Source organism: Chenopodium album, chromosome 25, assembly GCF_948465745.1.
Source record: "Chenopodium album chromosome 25, dcCheAlbu1.1, whole genome shotgun sequence".
Lineage (NCBI taxonomy): Eukaryota > Viridiplantae > Streptophyta > Magnoliopsida > Caryophyllales > Amaranthaceae > Chenopodium > Chenopodium album.
This window is the reverse complement of record NC_137858.1, coordinates 26,858,602-26,876,189: the sequence shown is the minus strand read 5'-3', so window position 1 is coordinate 26,876,189 and position 17,588 is coordinate 26,858,602. Positions and strand designations below refer to the sequence as shown.

General features: G+C 36.4%; 1 protein-coding gene across 4 annotated transcripts; it reads right to left on the bottom strand.

The window, feature by feature from the left end:
• Positions 1 to 8,764: 8,764 nt before the first annotated feature.
• LOC145614484 (uncharacterized) lies at positions 8,765 to 12,950 on the bottom strand. Of its 4 annotated transcripts, XM_081669537.1 has the most exons (6): positions 12,432 to 12,950; positions 11,814 to 11,864; positions 11,461 to 11,534; positions 11,298 to 11,357; positions 9,912 to 9,980; positions 8,765 to 8,936 (listed from the first exon to the last, which is right to left on the bottom strand). In XM_081669537.1, exons 1-6 carry the CDS (start codon positions 12,502 to 12,504, stop codon positions 8,847 to 8,849), a joined length of 417 nt encoding a protein of 138 aa, XP_081525663.1. In that variant the 5' UTR covers positions 12,505 to 12,950; the 3' UTR covers positions 8,765 to 8,846. The 4 variants fall into 4 exon arrangements, 2 of the variants coding, with proteins under 2 accessions (XP_081525663.1, XP_081525664.1); XR_014107113.1 differs by having other exon boundaries at positions 9,912 to 11,357; positions 11,781 to 11,896; XR_014107112.1 differs by having other exon boundaries at positions 9,912 to 11,357; positions 11,781 to 11,864.
• Between the last annotated feature and the right edge of the window lie 4,638 nt (positions 12,951 to 17,588).

Here is a 17,588-nt window from a genome sequence, read left to right as displayed (position 1 = left end):
GATTGATTTTCCAAGAATTCCCGAGCTTCCTTTCCATGTTTTTCATTGCTTTTCATGCCTTATGCTTGTGCAAAGAGTTTCAAGTCAAAGGGGATCCGAGGAGCAAGCTTCAAGACCTTGGTTATGCACTTTTCATGGCTTATGTTTTTCAAGAATTCTAAGGGAAGTTGCTGCCTACCTTGTCCTCCATCACCATCATCTAGGGTGTGTGCACCTCATGAGCTAGGACGAAGAGAAGAGAGGGAGTTTACCCAGTTTGGTGCGGGCGCACACGGGTGGTGTGCGGCCGCACATGTGTCGAGTGCGGCCGCACATCTGGTGCGTGCGGGCGCACCTAGCTGGGTGTGTTTCCCGTGCGCGCCACTCTCTTTCCTACGTGCGACCGCACCGGCGTGGGTCTATTTTTGGGCGTCAAAACCGACCTCCTCTTTGTATATATAGTTATTTCCTTCTATTTTTGGCTAAGTTTTTTTCATTAAGAATTCATTAAGCAAATTAGATCTTAGTTTTTGATTAGAATTTTAGAGAAAGAAACTCAAGAATTGAAGAGAGAGAAACTCATGGTTTTTGGTTGATTGTTCAAGAATTCTCCATTGTAATTGATCTTTTGATCAAAGTTTGTAAGGATCTTTCATCTTTGATTTCAAGATAAGTTTGTTTTTAGTTGATTTCATTTGTTTTTCATATTATAGTTGATTGATTGAAGTTTGTTTGATGTTTGATTGAAGTTTGTTTGATGTTTGATTGGAGTTTGATTGAAGTTTGATTGATTGTTGATTTGATCTTTGATTTCTAATATGTTGATGATGAAATTGATGATTAGTGTAGTTTTGATCTTAATTTCAATGGCTAGTAAGTAGTTTACTAGCTAGGGCAATGGTGAAGCATGTATGAGTGATGGATTAGAGTAATTTGGGGATAATTAATGGAGTTGATGATATGATTAAACTTGGTTGATGATTCATGTGCATGTGTGTAATTGATTGAAGCTTGGCCATCTTTAATTGGTGCACTAGATTGCATTGTAAGCTTACTATGATACGGACCATTGGTTAGTGACTTGCAATTTCTCGATTGAAGTATCTTGTGACGTTTCCTAGTTAGTGTTTAGCGTAGTTGGCGCTAGTTAGACCTCTAAGAGAAATATCTTGGTATGCTCTTTTGGATACATGTTTGATCTTCTTTCATATCACTTGACTTAGTTGGTTTGACCTCCCAAATTACCATTCTCCATTGCAATTACATGTGGATCCATTCCCCTAGTGTCTTTTATATTGATTTTATACAAGTTCATTGCATCGATTAGCTCTAGCTCTAGTTCTTACCATAGACCCCGTATTTGACTTCGGAGTAGCTTGACATTAGGCAATATACATTCAATTTCCATTCATTTGGGTTCGACCTCGACTTACCACTACACTTTCATAGGGGTTTGTTGAGTTATAAATATTGTTTGATTGGGTGGGGAGGTAGCCCAACGACCTACCGTTTCCGCGCCCGTCATCCTAGCCTTTTGCGTGGCTAGGATTTTACTTGTTACTTGATGCATTTTCTCGTCTCGCCAAATCCTAAATTTTGGCTCGACATTTGAGATTCTCCGACACTCGTTTTCGACGCTCCAAGCTCGAATTTCCGACATCTAAATGTTTAACACTCGGGCGACGAATTAATTTCTTACGAATTAATTCGTCGAGTCAGTTCGTATATTTTGCTTGGGTGTGACCCGATGGGTTCAGTCAAGATTAAGCTGTAATATTAATTATATTAATATTACTGATCGGAAGCGGCCTCCACCCAGGCATTTCGATCACTTGACCTTACTGAATATATTAGCTTTCTAATAATTTTGAACCCGCTATCAGAATAATACACTTGTTCGAAGGACACCATTCCTTTCAGTATTCATGTGCGCTTTTTGACTAACATGCAATCATTAGGTTTAGCCCTAAACCTGTTTAATCTATGTTGGTTGAATATTAATGCACAAATAAATCTATTATTGGCGATCACTTGAATTAAAATCATATTAGCCTAAATCAAATTATTAATTATCTTATTAAGCGTGATTTCAAGAACAAATTCCCTTTAAACATGCATAAAAGGCGTGATCAAGCAATAACAATAATATAAATATCAAGCAACATAATAATAAGCATAATCATAATAATAATCATAATATAATCATAATCATGATAAGGCATCATAAAGCTTAATAATAATAGCAAGATCCTAGGCATGATACTAACAAGATTAATAACAAATCCTAGCATGTCACAAAGTATTAAAGATCAAAGCTTTAACCCTAACATGGTACTAACATGATATTATAAATAATAAGAGGCACCCTAAACATGATTCTAGAAAGCATAAATAACATCCTAACATGATACTAGGAATTAAAATAATAAACATGCTTTCTACAAGAATAAAGCAATAAGATCACATACTTTGACGCCTCGTACCTCTTTCTAATAACAAAATACACAAGTTAGTAAACTTCAATGAAAATAAATTATAATCAAATTAAATAAAGTTTAAACTAGATTCAGACCAAACCCTCAGAAAAAATTAAACCTTGCACGTCTAGGGCGAAGGCAACTTCAAACTTGGCTAGGTGTTTCTAGATCTTATGTATGCGGAATTGTGTTTGTAAAAAGCTAGTTTAGAAAAAGAGAGAGAATAGAGAGAATTGATGATTGAAAACGGAGGTCGAGGACCCTATTTATAAGAAAACAGTCCGAAAAATCATAGAATTTGATAAGGAATAAAACTACACATTGTCGCCAACAAACCGACCTTGTCGCCAGAAATTTATCTTCTCGCCAGGCGACAGACTTGTCGTTTGGCGACAAAGACAGTTTTTGCAGATTTTTTTTATCATATCTTTTGATCCAGAAGTCTAAATAAGTCATATAATATGTCGTTGGAAATCTCTTGAAGACTACTTTCCAATGCAATTAAATTGAGATTAAAATATTTTGTAGATAAAATGATATTGCCGAAATAGTGGAAGGGTGTCAGTTTTGGATAGAGTTTTGTATTCCTTTCATATCTTTTTCCTTATAGCTTGAAATTAATATTATAATATATCATTGGAAAGATAATTTCAAGATCTATCCAACCATATAAATATTGGATAAAAATTATGAGGCACAAAAATAAAATCTAACTGTCTTTCAACATCTTTAAATCTGAATAGAATTAGGACTTTTAAAAAGGAAAGTTTTATTCAAATTCAAACTCTATGATCTTATCTTTTCAAAAAAGGATAATTATTAAGATCTTTTAAAAACTTATAGAAGATTCTAATCAATCCTTATTAGTTTAGGAATAGGATTAAAACTTTGGACCCTCCACATGATCATTGGGTCGTAGGTAAAATCCGGTTTGGGCCCAGTTTAGTATTTTGGCCATAATTTCCTCATTATTCATCGGAATTGGGCTTATAATATATCGTTGGAAAGGTCTTTTCAAGCCCCATCGAACTACACTATTATTGGACCCTTATTAATGACCAAACTAATCTATATTGGACGTTTTCAGAAAATAGGGTTGTTTTTCGAAAACAGAAAGAAAGATTTTTAAATAAAAATAACCGCAACACTTATCTTTTCACACTTTCACCTTATTCGATTATGGTTCGACGTGAAAGGTTTTCATCACTGGGTTTGGTTTTGGGGAGAGATAAATGGGTGTCTACAGAAGCCCCCACTTTGACTGAGTTTGGAGAAACTTAGGTTTCGAAAACAAAAGTCAAAGTATCGATAGGGACGGAGAATGATTCAGAACGTTCTGCGATCCTAAATCATTCTTATAACGCCGATACCTGCAAAACAATGTTAGTTAAACAGATAAAAGAGTTAAGAAGCGCGTATCTTGCATCGTCAAGCACACGTCTCTAGGGTAACCGTTTTGTTGTTGCATTTTGTTTTAACGACCTTCTACAAGCTAGAGAACGCCATCTATTGAAGGTAACATTGCATCGTCATCTTCAACATTTCTTGGTGACAATCCTCCACGGTATCTTGGGAACATCGTCAAAAATAACCGTACGTCGTTATCTCAGGCTTGTGGCAGTACGTCGCCACGGCAGTGCGTCTCTGCTATAGACAATCTCTTCTTTATCTTAAGGGACCGTCGAAGGTGACCATATCTCGTCATCTTCAGTTTTTCGTGACAACGCTCCACATCCTAGGGAACGCTGTCTATCATTGTTGCTACATCTCGAGCTTTTCCTGGAATCATGGTGACAAACTTCCCAATCATAGCGAATGTTGTCGAAGATAGCCTCATCACGAACAACTCTTCTCAAATATAGGTGACAACTTCCACAATCTTAGGGGGCGTTGTCGAAGATTGCTCATCTCGTGCCATCTTCTCAAATCAAGTGGTAACCTCCACATTCTTAGCGAAAGCTATCAAAGACCGCTTCATCTTCAACCGTTCTTCTCAAATCTAATAATAACCTCCCCAATCATAGTGAAAGCTATTGAAGGTCGCTTCATCTCAAACTGTCCTTCTCAAATCCAAGTGAGACCCTTTAAATTTTAAAGCCCCCCTGTTGAAAGCTTCGTCTTCTTGAATCTTCAAATCTTCTTCCATCCTAGGAAAATCGTTGTAAACCGTTGCTCCGGTGCTTGCGATGAGCCAATGCTTAGGCGCTTTAAGCTAAGTGATACGATCTTTTGTCAGGTCGATCGCTCATTGTGATTGCAATCGAGACGATCACTAAATCATGTCAAATTGCTTAGAGGGGCTAACTAGCGTACCAAGGATCCCAAACTTCTGCACTAGGTCCATATGACCACATCATGAAGCCACGTGACCTGTCACCACACCAGCGCAAGCCAAAAGTGCTTGTCGCCGCAATATCGCTCTGTCGCCAGGCGACAACCTTGTCATTTGGCGACAGATTTCTTTTTCAATTCTGCTGCTGCTGTTCATTGCCTGGTTTCGCTCCGAACTTTCAATTTGGTCACTTCCTTACAACCAAATCTGCTCAAATCTTTTACAAATTAAGGCTCTTCATCTCTAATTTACTGATCTATATAATTTTGCTCAAACTTCTCTCATCTTGGAAAAGTTTCATACATCTATATTCGCGGTTTTCGAAAAAATCCGGAAATATTGTTGCTCCCTGGGATGTACATGCATCTATATTTCGGACTATAGTACTTTGCTAACCTTTTATTATCTTAGGGTTGACCTAAGGCTTAGTGTTGCTCGACTCGTTGCATTGCTATGACTCGACTCAAAGCGTTTGACACATGTGTTAAACTCCACTCGATGTGATATGACACGACATGACTCAATGTACATGACTCGAAAATGCAAAAAAGCAAAAATTTCAAAAAATTTCCATCATTTTTGTGGAGGGTACCGACTTTCTCCCGAAAAAGAAAAACGTGAAAAAGAATCAAAGTGAGTGATGGGCATGTTGAATGAGCTTAATCAAGTATATGCATTTGATGCTATCTCTCAAGGTGCAAGGATTAATTTCTCCTAAGCTATCTTAGTTGACTCGATTATGAAAGTATTTAGGTAACTTAGGCGCGGAGGCTAAGTACTTCATACTTCCTGATACAATGATGATTATGAATGATGAGTGATGTTGATATGACAAAGCATGTTTCAACGTTGTGTTAAGATTTCATGACAAAGGGTTCCTAAAGGAAGGACTATGGTCATGTATTTGTGATGCGTGTGAAAGTGACACTAAAGTTAGGCTGCAAAGGCTAAGGGTGTGGAAAATATATTGGAAAGAGTCAAGAGATGGGACTCTTAGGATAGGTAGGCTAATGATGTAAGGATCAAGCCCCCAAGTCTAGCTCTAAGTGAATAGGGATGAGCATTGGAGATCTCTTGATATGATCACGGTGTAAGTGTGTGAATGTGAATATGAATGCATTTTTATTATGGCCGCACCTCAATGTGAGGTTGCCTACGTATCCGTTAGGAATCAGGCCAAACGTAGCTCTAGCCGAACCTCGTACAAGTGTGTGTATACCTCAAAAAGGTCTTTTAAGTGTGGTAACGTGGTTAGGCTAAAGGTTAAAGAAAGAAGGGGATACAGGCTCAAGACCCTAGATAAGCCCCCAAGGTGTGCAACTTTGCTTTTGAATCTTTATATTTTTATGCTTGAGTTTTCTCACGTTTGAGCTCTTTTCTTTTTTTTGTTTATTTTTTGCTCTTCTCTTCTTTTTTTTTTTTTTTGCTTTTGCATTTTTTTTACTTTTATAAGTGTGGGTGATCCCGATCATGCGGTCTATCACTCACTTGGCATTCATATTTCTCAGGCCCGGGTACCGAACACTCGATAAGAGACTCAATCCGAGACGTGTTCTTATCGAAGATATTTTCATATCATAGACATTGGAACACTTGCCCTTTTGTACACTTTTATTTTTTATTTTTATTTTATTTTTATTCTTTTGAGATCGCTCAAGCTTTTGTATTTAGAACTTGCATAAGTTGCACACCATCCCATCCCAAGGTGAGGTAGATGTGGGTTGAAGAAAGAAAGGTCTATCGTTAGACGAGGCTCAAAGTGTTTTATCAAAAAAGGATTGTATATATAAAAGGTGAAAGGTGATATGATATGGCTACAAGGGGTGCCTCCCCTCATTGGTATACCTTGTGCTTAATTCGGCGTTTTTTTAATTTTATTTTATTTTGAATAATGCAATGCAATGATCATATGCAAGAAATTAAAATCCTCCTTTTGCTAAAAGGAAAAATGTAAATGAAAGTCCTACAAAGTAAAAACTAGGGGAAAATGGAAGGTGCCTATGCTAGACTTATTGGGGAAAAGAATAAAAATGAAATAGAAAAAAGAGGTCACGAAATCTTGTCGTTGAGGCTCGCCTCTTGTCTTGTGCTTTATCATCACTCGGTCTTCTTGCCGACTGGAGGTATAGGAAGCTTGTAATTGTCGATCAAATATTGGATGACCTCTTTTAGCTTCCAACAGCTCTCAGTAGTATGACACCTACCTTGATGGTACTTGCAATGTGCATCTGGATTCCAACTAGGCAATCTCTTTTCAGGTGCGGGATCTTGAATAGGTTCAATGGGAGTAATGAGCCCCTTAGTATGGAGTCGATCGAAGGCAGCATCATAGCTCATCCCAATAGGAGTGAATTCTTTCCTTCATTCTTTCTTAGATTCTTGGTTATTCATGGCTAAGACTTCATTGAGGTCAAAGGTACTAACATTGTTACTAGAGTGGGTGCTTTCGGAAGAAGAAGGATTGTCGTTCTTCTTTCCTTTCCAGCCACTGCGGTTACTATTGTTAGTAGCTTTTTGCTTTGCAAGGTCATCTTCAATCTCAATGCCTATGTCGTAGAATGCCTGAAAGTGTTCAAGTTGTGTTGATATTTCAAGTGTTTCGAATACTTCTCTTGTAAATTCTTCATAAACAACCTCACAGACTCCTTCTCAATAGGGACTTCGATCATATTAGCGGAATTTTCCCTCCACTTGTTGAAGAAGGAAGTGAAACCTTCGTTTCCTTTTTGTTTTAGCATCTCAAGCTGTCTATGGTCAGTTTCAACTTGAATGTTACATTTATATCTATCGATGAAAGCGCTTTTTATTTCTTCCCAATTGGAGGTCTTCTCTTTGTCAAGAGAAAAGTACCACTGTTGACACACAGTTTCTAATGATAAAGAGAATACAAAATGAAACGCCTTCTTATCTTTTCCCTTAATATTCATTATGGTTTCAAAAGCTCTTAAATGAAAATAAGGGTTGGGTCATAGGCTTGAATTTAGGGATGTCATTGGCATTGAACTTCTGCAGAAAAAGTTCCTTGTCCACCGAGACCCCTTGTGAACTAATGCCCTGGAACCTATAATCATTAGATAGTTTACTCAAATTTTCCTGGATGAGGTTCATTTGTTGTTGTTTTGCAGGGTCATTAACTTGAAGAGTTAAACCCTTCAATATCTCAGCCAAGTTAGCTACTTCTCCCCTAACTTCATTAAGTTCTTCTTGACTGGCCATTATCTTCTTAGCTTTGCTTTTCCTACCGATTAGTTTGTCAAAAAGTAAGCCTTGAACGAAAGTGTTGTCCTTGATTAATCGCCCTTCTCTCCTTGACCAAGTACTGTGAAAAGGGAAATTAGGGATAAGTTTTATACTAATTATTTTGACTCAAGCTTTATTTAACATGCAATAGATGGGAAAAGATCATGGAAGAATGAGAAGAATAATATGTGTAGACACCTAAAAATGTCTCCCCAAAACCAAACCCGATGATGAACAACTTTTCACCGCCATTATTGGTTGGGTTGAGTATGTAATATTTAGAGTGCTTAAATCCATGTTCCATTCAATAAATTTCATAAAACAATCCAATTCATAGCCCATTTTCCCAAATTATAAATTATTTTCCTCATATCGTGCCTTTAAACCCAAAATAATTCATTTCCACTAGGCGAAAAAACCACTTAGCCACCGGTTCAAAACCCCCCTAAGCCACCGGTTTTGAACCGGTGGTCATTTGGAGGGTGGCAATAACCCCAAGAAAGGCCACCGGTTCAAAACCGGTGGCAAAAATGATTATTGCCACCGGTTAACCGGTGGTAATATTTATTATGGCCACCGATGGCAAAAACCCATTCCCGCTTTTTTTAAAGGGGTTTTTGGCACTGGTTCTGTTCAAAACCGGTGGCAAAAATGGCCCAAAAAAATAAAAAATAAAAAAAAAAAAAAAAATTTGGCATTTTTTCCACATAAAATGACATATAAACACTAACATATATATATACTTACATATTTTCATTAAAAAAGGCTGTAACATTACAATTTTGGTCCAAAAAACTTAAAAAAAATACTAGTCACTGTTAAATACAAGCAAAGTCACACCAATGTAATAGCCTTGGCGAGGCAGCAGCTGCAGCAGCCTTACGAGGCAGCAGCATATTTAATAGAACCTACAAAAATCAAAGATACAAATTTTATGTAAAACAAAATCAAAATAAAACAAAACCAGCTAAATTCGACAGAATATGTAACACCCAAATCCTTTCATCCACAAATTTTATAATCAAAACACCAAAAACTTGCATCAAGATATAGAATACGAAAAAAAAGCAGGATTAATTGTGAAATTTCAATTAATAGAACCTACAAAAATCAAAGATACAAATTTAATAGCAACTATAACAATCAAAGATACAAATTTAATAACATGCTACAACGACACATGCTAATGAAATCTACTTTTTTGTAGGATGATTGAAAAGCTACAATCATGAAGCACCTAAAGCAATCGCAAACACCTAAATATACAGAACTATAAACCTGACACATTGAATGGCAGGAGTACATGAATGGGAAGAGAAGAAAGTATCTATATCCTCAAGACCAAACACACAAAAAAACACCACAACCCGAATGAACTCAAGTCGGTTGCAGGGGACCAAGTCGATCAACTGCATAATTTCAGTCCCAAACAGCAGCTATGCTTGCAAACTCAAACAAAAAGTTTTAAAATCCCATATTTCTAAAACATAGAATATAAATGAGAATTCATCAAATCGTGAATTATGGAGAAAAATAACAAGAAAATACTTTCCATATTAAGCATTTCATTACCTAACACTCCAACTTTATCGTCTCCTAAAATCGACTCCTAATTCATCCAAATATCAATTAATAGCAACTAAAACAATCAAAGATACAAAATTTAATAATAAGCTCTGGACAAATTTTCCCACATAAATTATATCAACAAATTGACAAAACAACATCAAATATCGAGATTTTTCATCCAAATATCATAATAATAACAACTTAAACAATCAAAGAGGCAACAATCAATAATTATAAAGGTTCAAACTGATTAATTTCACGAAATAAATCCATACAAAACCACTAATATGACACATATACAACCACTAAGGTACCTTCAGAAGTGATATTAAATCTGGTGATCGCTGAATGAAGCAAGCATAAAATCCAAGTCTTTTTCTGACCTGTGTGAAAAGTATACTTGTCAATAATTGATACTTCCCTAAGCAAGATATGGAGTATCAGAGCAACAAACAAAAAGCCTAAGAAATTATCAAAAACATGAAATTAGAAACTAGAAAATCATTATTCAAAAAAAAAAAAAAAAAAAAAGAAACTGGAAGATCTATTTGTATACTCTAAGCATACATCTAGGCATATATGTTAACTTTTGATTTTAAAAATCTATTTCAATGGACTTAACTTCTCTAAATTTACCTATCATTAACTTTGTTCTAAAATATGATTGAAATCATCTCAAAGGTAGTCAAGAAAGGTCTAATTTAGCCATGTCTAAGATATATACAAAGAAAAGGAAATGTGACCAAATCTCAGGAACTTCAACATAAGATAAGTAAATTATTAATCAAAATTCAAAGAGGTCAAGGATATGCATTTTGTAAAAGTAATTAAAAACATTAGGATCTACAAGCTGAGGGTAAAATAATTAAAAATAAAATATACATAATGCATAAGATAAATTCTGTATATCAGATCATTAGGATTTATGCGTTAAAAGGGCAGAAGACAGGTGTGCACTTTCAAAGAGATTAGATATTGAAAGTAACTAGCAGCTCCATCCATGCACAAACAACTAAACAAAAGGCAAAAGAAATTTCATGATTTCTTATGTAAAAAGCAGGAAGGCTGGAAGGGACAGCCACTACACATCTTTAAATAGCCAATAAACAAGGAGACCTGGTGCTAGACATGCAGACTCAATTTTTCAAAGCAGAACTAAACATGTCCACTGCACATTATGAGCAATAAAGATTCAAGAGACATCACAGGCCCAAATTGACAGAACGTTGAAAGAGACTCATAACACATTTGAGCACTTCATTCCATATACTGCTAATGTACAAGTGCAATATTCATCAGTTTGAAAAAAATTCAAGTAAAAGCCAAACCACCACCTCCCACCCTCTCACTCTATATATAGCTCCCGAAAAAAAGTAGCCAACGACAACAACTATTAATATATTATCTAATTCGAGCTGCAAAATCATCATTACAACCAAAACAATAAAACATTGCATCTTTTCGAGATCTTTTTCAAATCCAAGTAGCAAAATCATCATCATTATTTCAAACAAAACAACCCCCTTAGACCTTGCATCAGATTTAGGATTTCAAACAAAACAAAGCCTCATTCAGAGACAACAGAGGAACATTAACAGCAAATTCAGAACAGAATCCTTAGCTTGGTAACATCAGAGTGAATTCAACATATCTTCATACAACCCCCTTAGACATTACTATTTATTCCTTGAGACGTTTACCCATTTTTCATCATAAGGGTTGGCACTAATGTTGACATCAACACCACCTTTAACAGTCCACTGCAAGTAGATAAACACATAATACCACATCAATTAGTTGCAAGCCCAGAAAACCATAATTCACAAACTTGCAAGAAATGAAAAGATTTGTACAGATTCATACCTTTCCATCTACGTCCCAAAGGCATCCATTGAAGAGTTCCTTGTAGGGGTATGAGTCAGACAAAAGCTCAACACCTAATAATTTCGAGTTTCGGATGAATCCATTAGATAACAATCAAACGAATACTATACACACAAAATATTGACAGATCTCACGAGCAAAAAACAGTACTTCAAAATTAAATTGTTCGACCAAAATTGAGTTCCTACATATCTATTTCTTAAGAATTCAGTGATTTATACTTCAAAGTTCAATTTTTTCTGTAATTAGGGTCAGATTATCACGAAAATGCAGAAAAATTATTAAGAAATATCCTTTACCTCATCGTCATCAAACTCATTACCATACCCAACCTTCACATGGCCTCAATACCCGAGTTAAATCCCGTACCCAGGTTCGCTCCACTGCACATCAGTAATTTCACAAAAAAACAGATCTATATGGTCTTAAGAAATCTGACAATGAAATGTTGTCAAAATTAAGTAATTGCGAAGCTGCATGTAATTGAGAAAGGAATTGAACAATTTCTATGGAGTAATATTGAATTAAATCGAAATCCATTCTGTTTTAGCAAAACGCATAAAATAAACATAAAAATCTATGGCCTAATTAGTTAACTTAGTAGTGGGGTAGTAGCACCCAAACAAACCATGGTCTTTTCTTGAAATGACAACTCATTCAACGCAAATTCATCATACAATTATGAAAGGGTAATTCATTTGAGCATCATTCTTCCCAAAACACCCCGCAAAATTACACATTTATTCATTATCAATCCCATGATTTCATTCCAGCAACACAATTATCTTTATCGAAACTCAACATTACTAAATTAAACTAAAATTACCTACTGGGGTATTTAATTGCAGGAAAAAAAGACCTAATTGGACGATATCTTTCAAAAAAAAGGCAATTACAGAAAATCATATAAACAAGACGAAGATGCAAGGATTAGAGAAGAATAATTATACCCATTTGAGAAGATAAACTTGGGAGCAGAGCCAGATGGAAGAGACGGGTCAGGAGACAGAGAAATCCCAGCATTTTTTGCAGCAGCAATGACTGATAATGGAGGATTATCAGCTGAATAATTGGACCAAAATGAAAAGCCAAAGAACCCGGAAACCTAACATCAAATTTCTGATTTTTGAATCGATACTTAATTCAAGTTTGTTGTTGTTGTATTTGGTTCAAATTGAAGACGGCAGCGACGGTGGTTGTGGCCAATTGATGCTTGCATGGTTCGAATTGGCGGCGGCGTTGGTGGTTGTGCGAGGGTAAATGAAAGAGAGAAATAGAGAGCTGAGAGGAGAGTGAATGCGAGGTGGGATGGATAGATAGACAGAGAGCTGAGAGGAGAGTGCGCCGGCGAGGTGGAATGGACGGCGGCACGGCCGGAGAGGAAAGAGAGAGAGAAGAGGGAGATCTAGTTGAGGAGAGAGGAGAAAGAAGAGAGAGAAAGCTAGGTCGAGGGTTGAGGACTGACAAAGATAAGGCGGAATGAGAGAGAAATTAGAGGGGCGTTTTTTGTTTTTATTTTTTACTATTGCCACGGGTTTTGAACCGGTGGGATTAACATTTTTCCCAACGGTTCGAACCGAACCAGTGGCAATAATCTTCCCTCAAAATCTCGCCTAATTTTCTCCTTCTTTTTCCCATCGGTTTTTTAAAACCGGTGGCCATTGATCGGTGCAATGACTATTTTTCTACTAGTATTCGTGTTCATTAAAATCATTCATTTCGTGTCCTTTTTATAAAAACGTTTTGAGCAGTTTATTTTGGTCCATAATCTGGGTCCAATGATTAAAGATATGGATAGGGTTTGAAAATATCTTTCCAACGGTATATTATAAGCCCAAATTCGAGTTATAACGAATAAGTTATGGCTAAAATACTAAACTGAGTCTAAATCGAACCTAAGCCCACCTTACCTACGGCCCAATGATCATGTGGAGGGTCCAAAGGTTTTAATCTCATTCCTAAACCAATTAGGATTAATTAGAAGCTTCTATGAGTTTTTAAAATATCTTAATCATCCTTTTTAAAAAGATAAGATTAAAGCATTTGAATTTGAATAAAACTTTTCTTTTTGAAAGTCCTAATTCTATTCGAATTGAAAGATGTTCAAAGATTGTTAGATAATATTTTTGTGCTTCATAGTTTTAATCTAATTCTTATATGGTTGAAATTATCTTTCCAATGATATATTATAATATTAATTCTGAGCGATAACGAAAAATATATGAGTGAAATACGAAAGTCTATCCAAAACTGACACCGTCCCACTATTTCGGCCATATATTTTATTCTAAAAAATATTTTAATTTGATTCTAATTGGGTTAGAAAGTAGACTTCAATAGCTTTCCAACGATATCTTATTCATCTTATTCCGATTCCTGGATCAAAAGATATGATAAAAACAAAAACTGCAAAAACTGCTGTCTATCGCAAGAGTTTTCTCCGATTTGAATTCTTATCTTTTCTTGATTCGACCCCTCTTTTTTCCCTATAAATAGAGGTCATATCTCCCTTTTTTCAATCATCAACAAGCTTGATCATCAAATCTTTCTCTCTTCCTCTCTTTTCTACCAAAAATCATTATCTTCTCTTTCTCTTATATTCTAAGCCTCAAGCCTATATTCCTAACTACATCATTTTTCCCCTAAGCACTCCAAGGAGTCCATATTTAACCCGAAGTTCCGTCCTTAAACCAAGGCGTGAAAGGTATAATTAACAGAGGGTTTGGAATACTTTTCATAATAAAGATCGAGTAGAGGCCAATACGGGCGAATGTGACTCCATGACTCACTTCGTACCATCATCCCCGATCCTCCTTTCGTGGTTCCAAACCATATGGAGTTAGTAATCTCATGGATTATGAATAGGGTGTAACCTTCACGGGTCAATCGTTGTTGCCTTTCATTTTCCCTTTTCGTGGTTGCCTTTTATGATTCGTGAACGGTTTACAAGTTCCTTAAAAACTTGTTGGCGGCTCCCTACTTTCCTTGTCCCTAATCGTGTCCCTAACTCGTATATGTCAATTCCCACTTCCTATGAGTGCCAAGCATATTCAGAACATGCTTTTACGTAGGCGCACTTCAAACGACGCCTACAATTTGGCGACTCCACTGGGGAGGATTCTTGGTTATTTATCGATTTGAGTGATTGGTATTTAATTGAGATGAGTGGGTGAGACTTGAAAGATTCTTGAATTGTATTCCTGCGATTTAATTGGCATTGTCACATATGCATATGCATTTTAGCTTACCTATTTTTCCACAATAGTACGTGTTCTACGTATGTGGCTGGCCCGGGGGATTTAAGCTCTATCAACCCAAAAACGCTCATGGCAATAAGGGTTCATCCGATTTTCTAAATCCACCCAACCCATGGAGTCGAGTTCGATTTCATCACGAACTCGTGGAGCCGCCCGTTGGCATACACCCTCAAGGGAGGCTGCCTTGCTAACGCGTCCAAACTCTTAACCATGGTACCCTTTGACACCCAAATAAGCTTGACCATAGTGGAACATAGATCTTGACTTTAGGTTGCGAACTTCAATGCATCATTCGTAACAATGTGCTTATGTGTGCATATTTTTATTTTATTTTTTCTTCTCTTTTTTTTTTCTCTTATCAAACCTTTTTTTTTGTTAGAGTCGAGTCATAGATTTTTTTTTATTTATCTTGAGTCAACCCGGATTTTTATTCCCGTATCCTGTACAAGAGCCAACTTGTTTTTGTCATAGCCGGAGTTCTAGAAAGAGTTACGTGTCGTGCCACCTATGGATCTGTAGCCCCGAGTTTTATATTTTATTTGGAGTTGGTTTTGCCACAATCAAAGTCACTGAACAAAAGTTATAACCGATATACTGCAGCCTGTCCAGTTTAGGTGTCTTTTTAGTGTGCAACCTATTATTTGTATTTTTTCTTTTCGTGTCAAGCTAGTCTTAGCCAAGTCCTTTAATCCATGTCAATTTGTATAACATAGGATTATAGATTTTTATTTGTTCATTTATACCCATGAGTCCTAGCTATTCTAGAATTCTACTCCGTCTTCCTAGTTTCTTGTGATCATTGTGCTAACCTTAACATGTGTTCTTTGTCTTTAATTGTGGTTGATCTTATTTATGACTAACGATCGCCAATGGACCTTTTTCACCTAGTAAATAGCATAAACATTAAAATTTGACAAAATTAATCAGGTTAGTTTGTCTTTTAGTCTTCCGTGCTATTGGGTCCTTGGGTCCTTAGTTTTTCATAACGTCCTCATGTCTAGCCATGCGATCATACCACGAGTCTTAATAAACTCACCTAATCACACATGTTGAGTCATTGCACACACTTTGTCTACGAGTAATGCACTAAATTGTTTATGATCGTATAGTAGGACCATGAATGCGCCGTTTTCCGTCGTAATAGGAATGAGTTGAGTATTTCCCATTGGTTTTGAAAATTCTTTCATATACTCTTCCTTTCCAATCTGAGTATTGAGTCAATGCATTAAGTGAGCTCATTTTGTTCCATAGTACTCGAGTTCAAGAATCACTAGGTAAGAGTTGAAAGAATAAGGGGGACGTCATTCCTTCCTTCTTTTCTTCTAATCAAAGCATCAACAGCAGCAAATTTCTTGTCCCTCTTGGCGGTAACAAGTAATTCATAAGCATGCATGAAGACGAAGCACAAGAAAATTTCCATATAAGATTTCATGCTTTTTTTAATCTTTTGTTCCAACCCTTTCCCCTAATGAGTCTGGCATAGGTTCCTCTTATCCATGTGTACTGTCTATGTGTCATGTTTCTTACCTTTTCCATCAATGAGCATTTCTTTCCTTTGCTTGATCATGTCATTCAACAAAAAAATAAAAACAATTGCCGAACTAAACACAAGGTACACCAATGATTTGAGGCACCTTTGCAACCCTATCATTCCCCTTAAACCATTTTCATTCGATCACATATTTTTTCATTCATCAACCACTTTGAGTCTCGTCTAACGTTTGGCCTCATTTATTCAACACACATTTACCTAACCATGGGATGGGAAGGTGTGCAATTTGTGTAACATTCAAAAAGCAAGTTCAAAAAAAAAAAGAAAAGAAAAACAAAAGAATAAGTAAATAAAAAAACAATGTCTAAAGGCAAGTGTTCCAATCTCTTTGATACGAACACGTCTCGAATTGCATCTCTCATTGAGTGCTGGGTACCGTGCCTGAGAAACATGAATGCTAAGTGAGCGATGAACCGCATGATCTGGGATTGCCTACATTGATTCAAATGGCCAAAAAAAAAAAAAAAAGAAGAAGTTCAAAGCAAAAAAAAATATGTGAAAAATAAAACTTGCAAAGTTTTCAAATACACAATTATACATCTCGGGGGGTTTCTCTCGGGTCGTGAGCCTTTTACCCCTTTCTTCCTTGAACCATTAGCTTAACCACATTACAACCCTTGAAAGACCTCTTTGAGGTGTACACACACTTGTGCAAAGTTCGGTTAGAGCTACGTTCGGCTTGATTCCTAACGGATACGTAGGCAACCTCACATTGAGGTACGGCCACATTCACATTTATATGCATGCATGATCAAGTCAAAGAATATCAAATGCTTACCCTTACCCATTTAGAGCTAGACTTGGGGCTTGAACCCACATCACTTACCTTACCCAGCCCAACAAGAGTCATCATCTTTGTCTCTTCTCACATCTATTTCCATCAACACAACCTTTGCAGCCAACCTTAGTATCACTTTCACACACTTCGCTCACAGATACATAGTCATATCATCTTTCCCTTTAAGAACCCTTTATCTTGAAATCTTGTTTCAACACTGTGCATGTCATCATCTTTCAAGACAACATTCTTTAGAAGAAACATTGTTTACTTGCCTAGCTTCCTGACCTGAGCAATGTTCATTGTTTCACACATCGCATAATGCGTTGAGCAACATTTATATGTCAATGATTTTTAATCATACAAAGCTTATCGTGCTTAGCTCCTTGACCTAAGCAACGTTCATTATGCAATAATCACTTAATCTATATACGTGCTTAGCTTCCAGACCTAAGCGACGTTCGAGATCATTTCTTTACACCATATATGATGCTTAGCTCCATGACCTAAGTTAATTTAT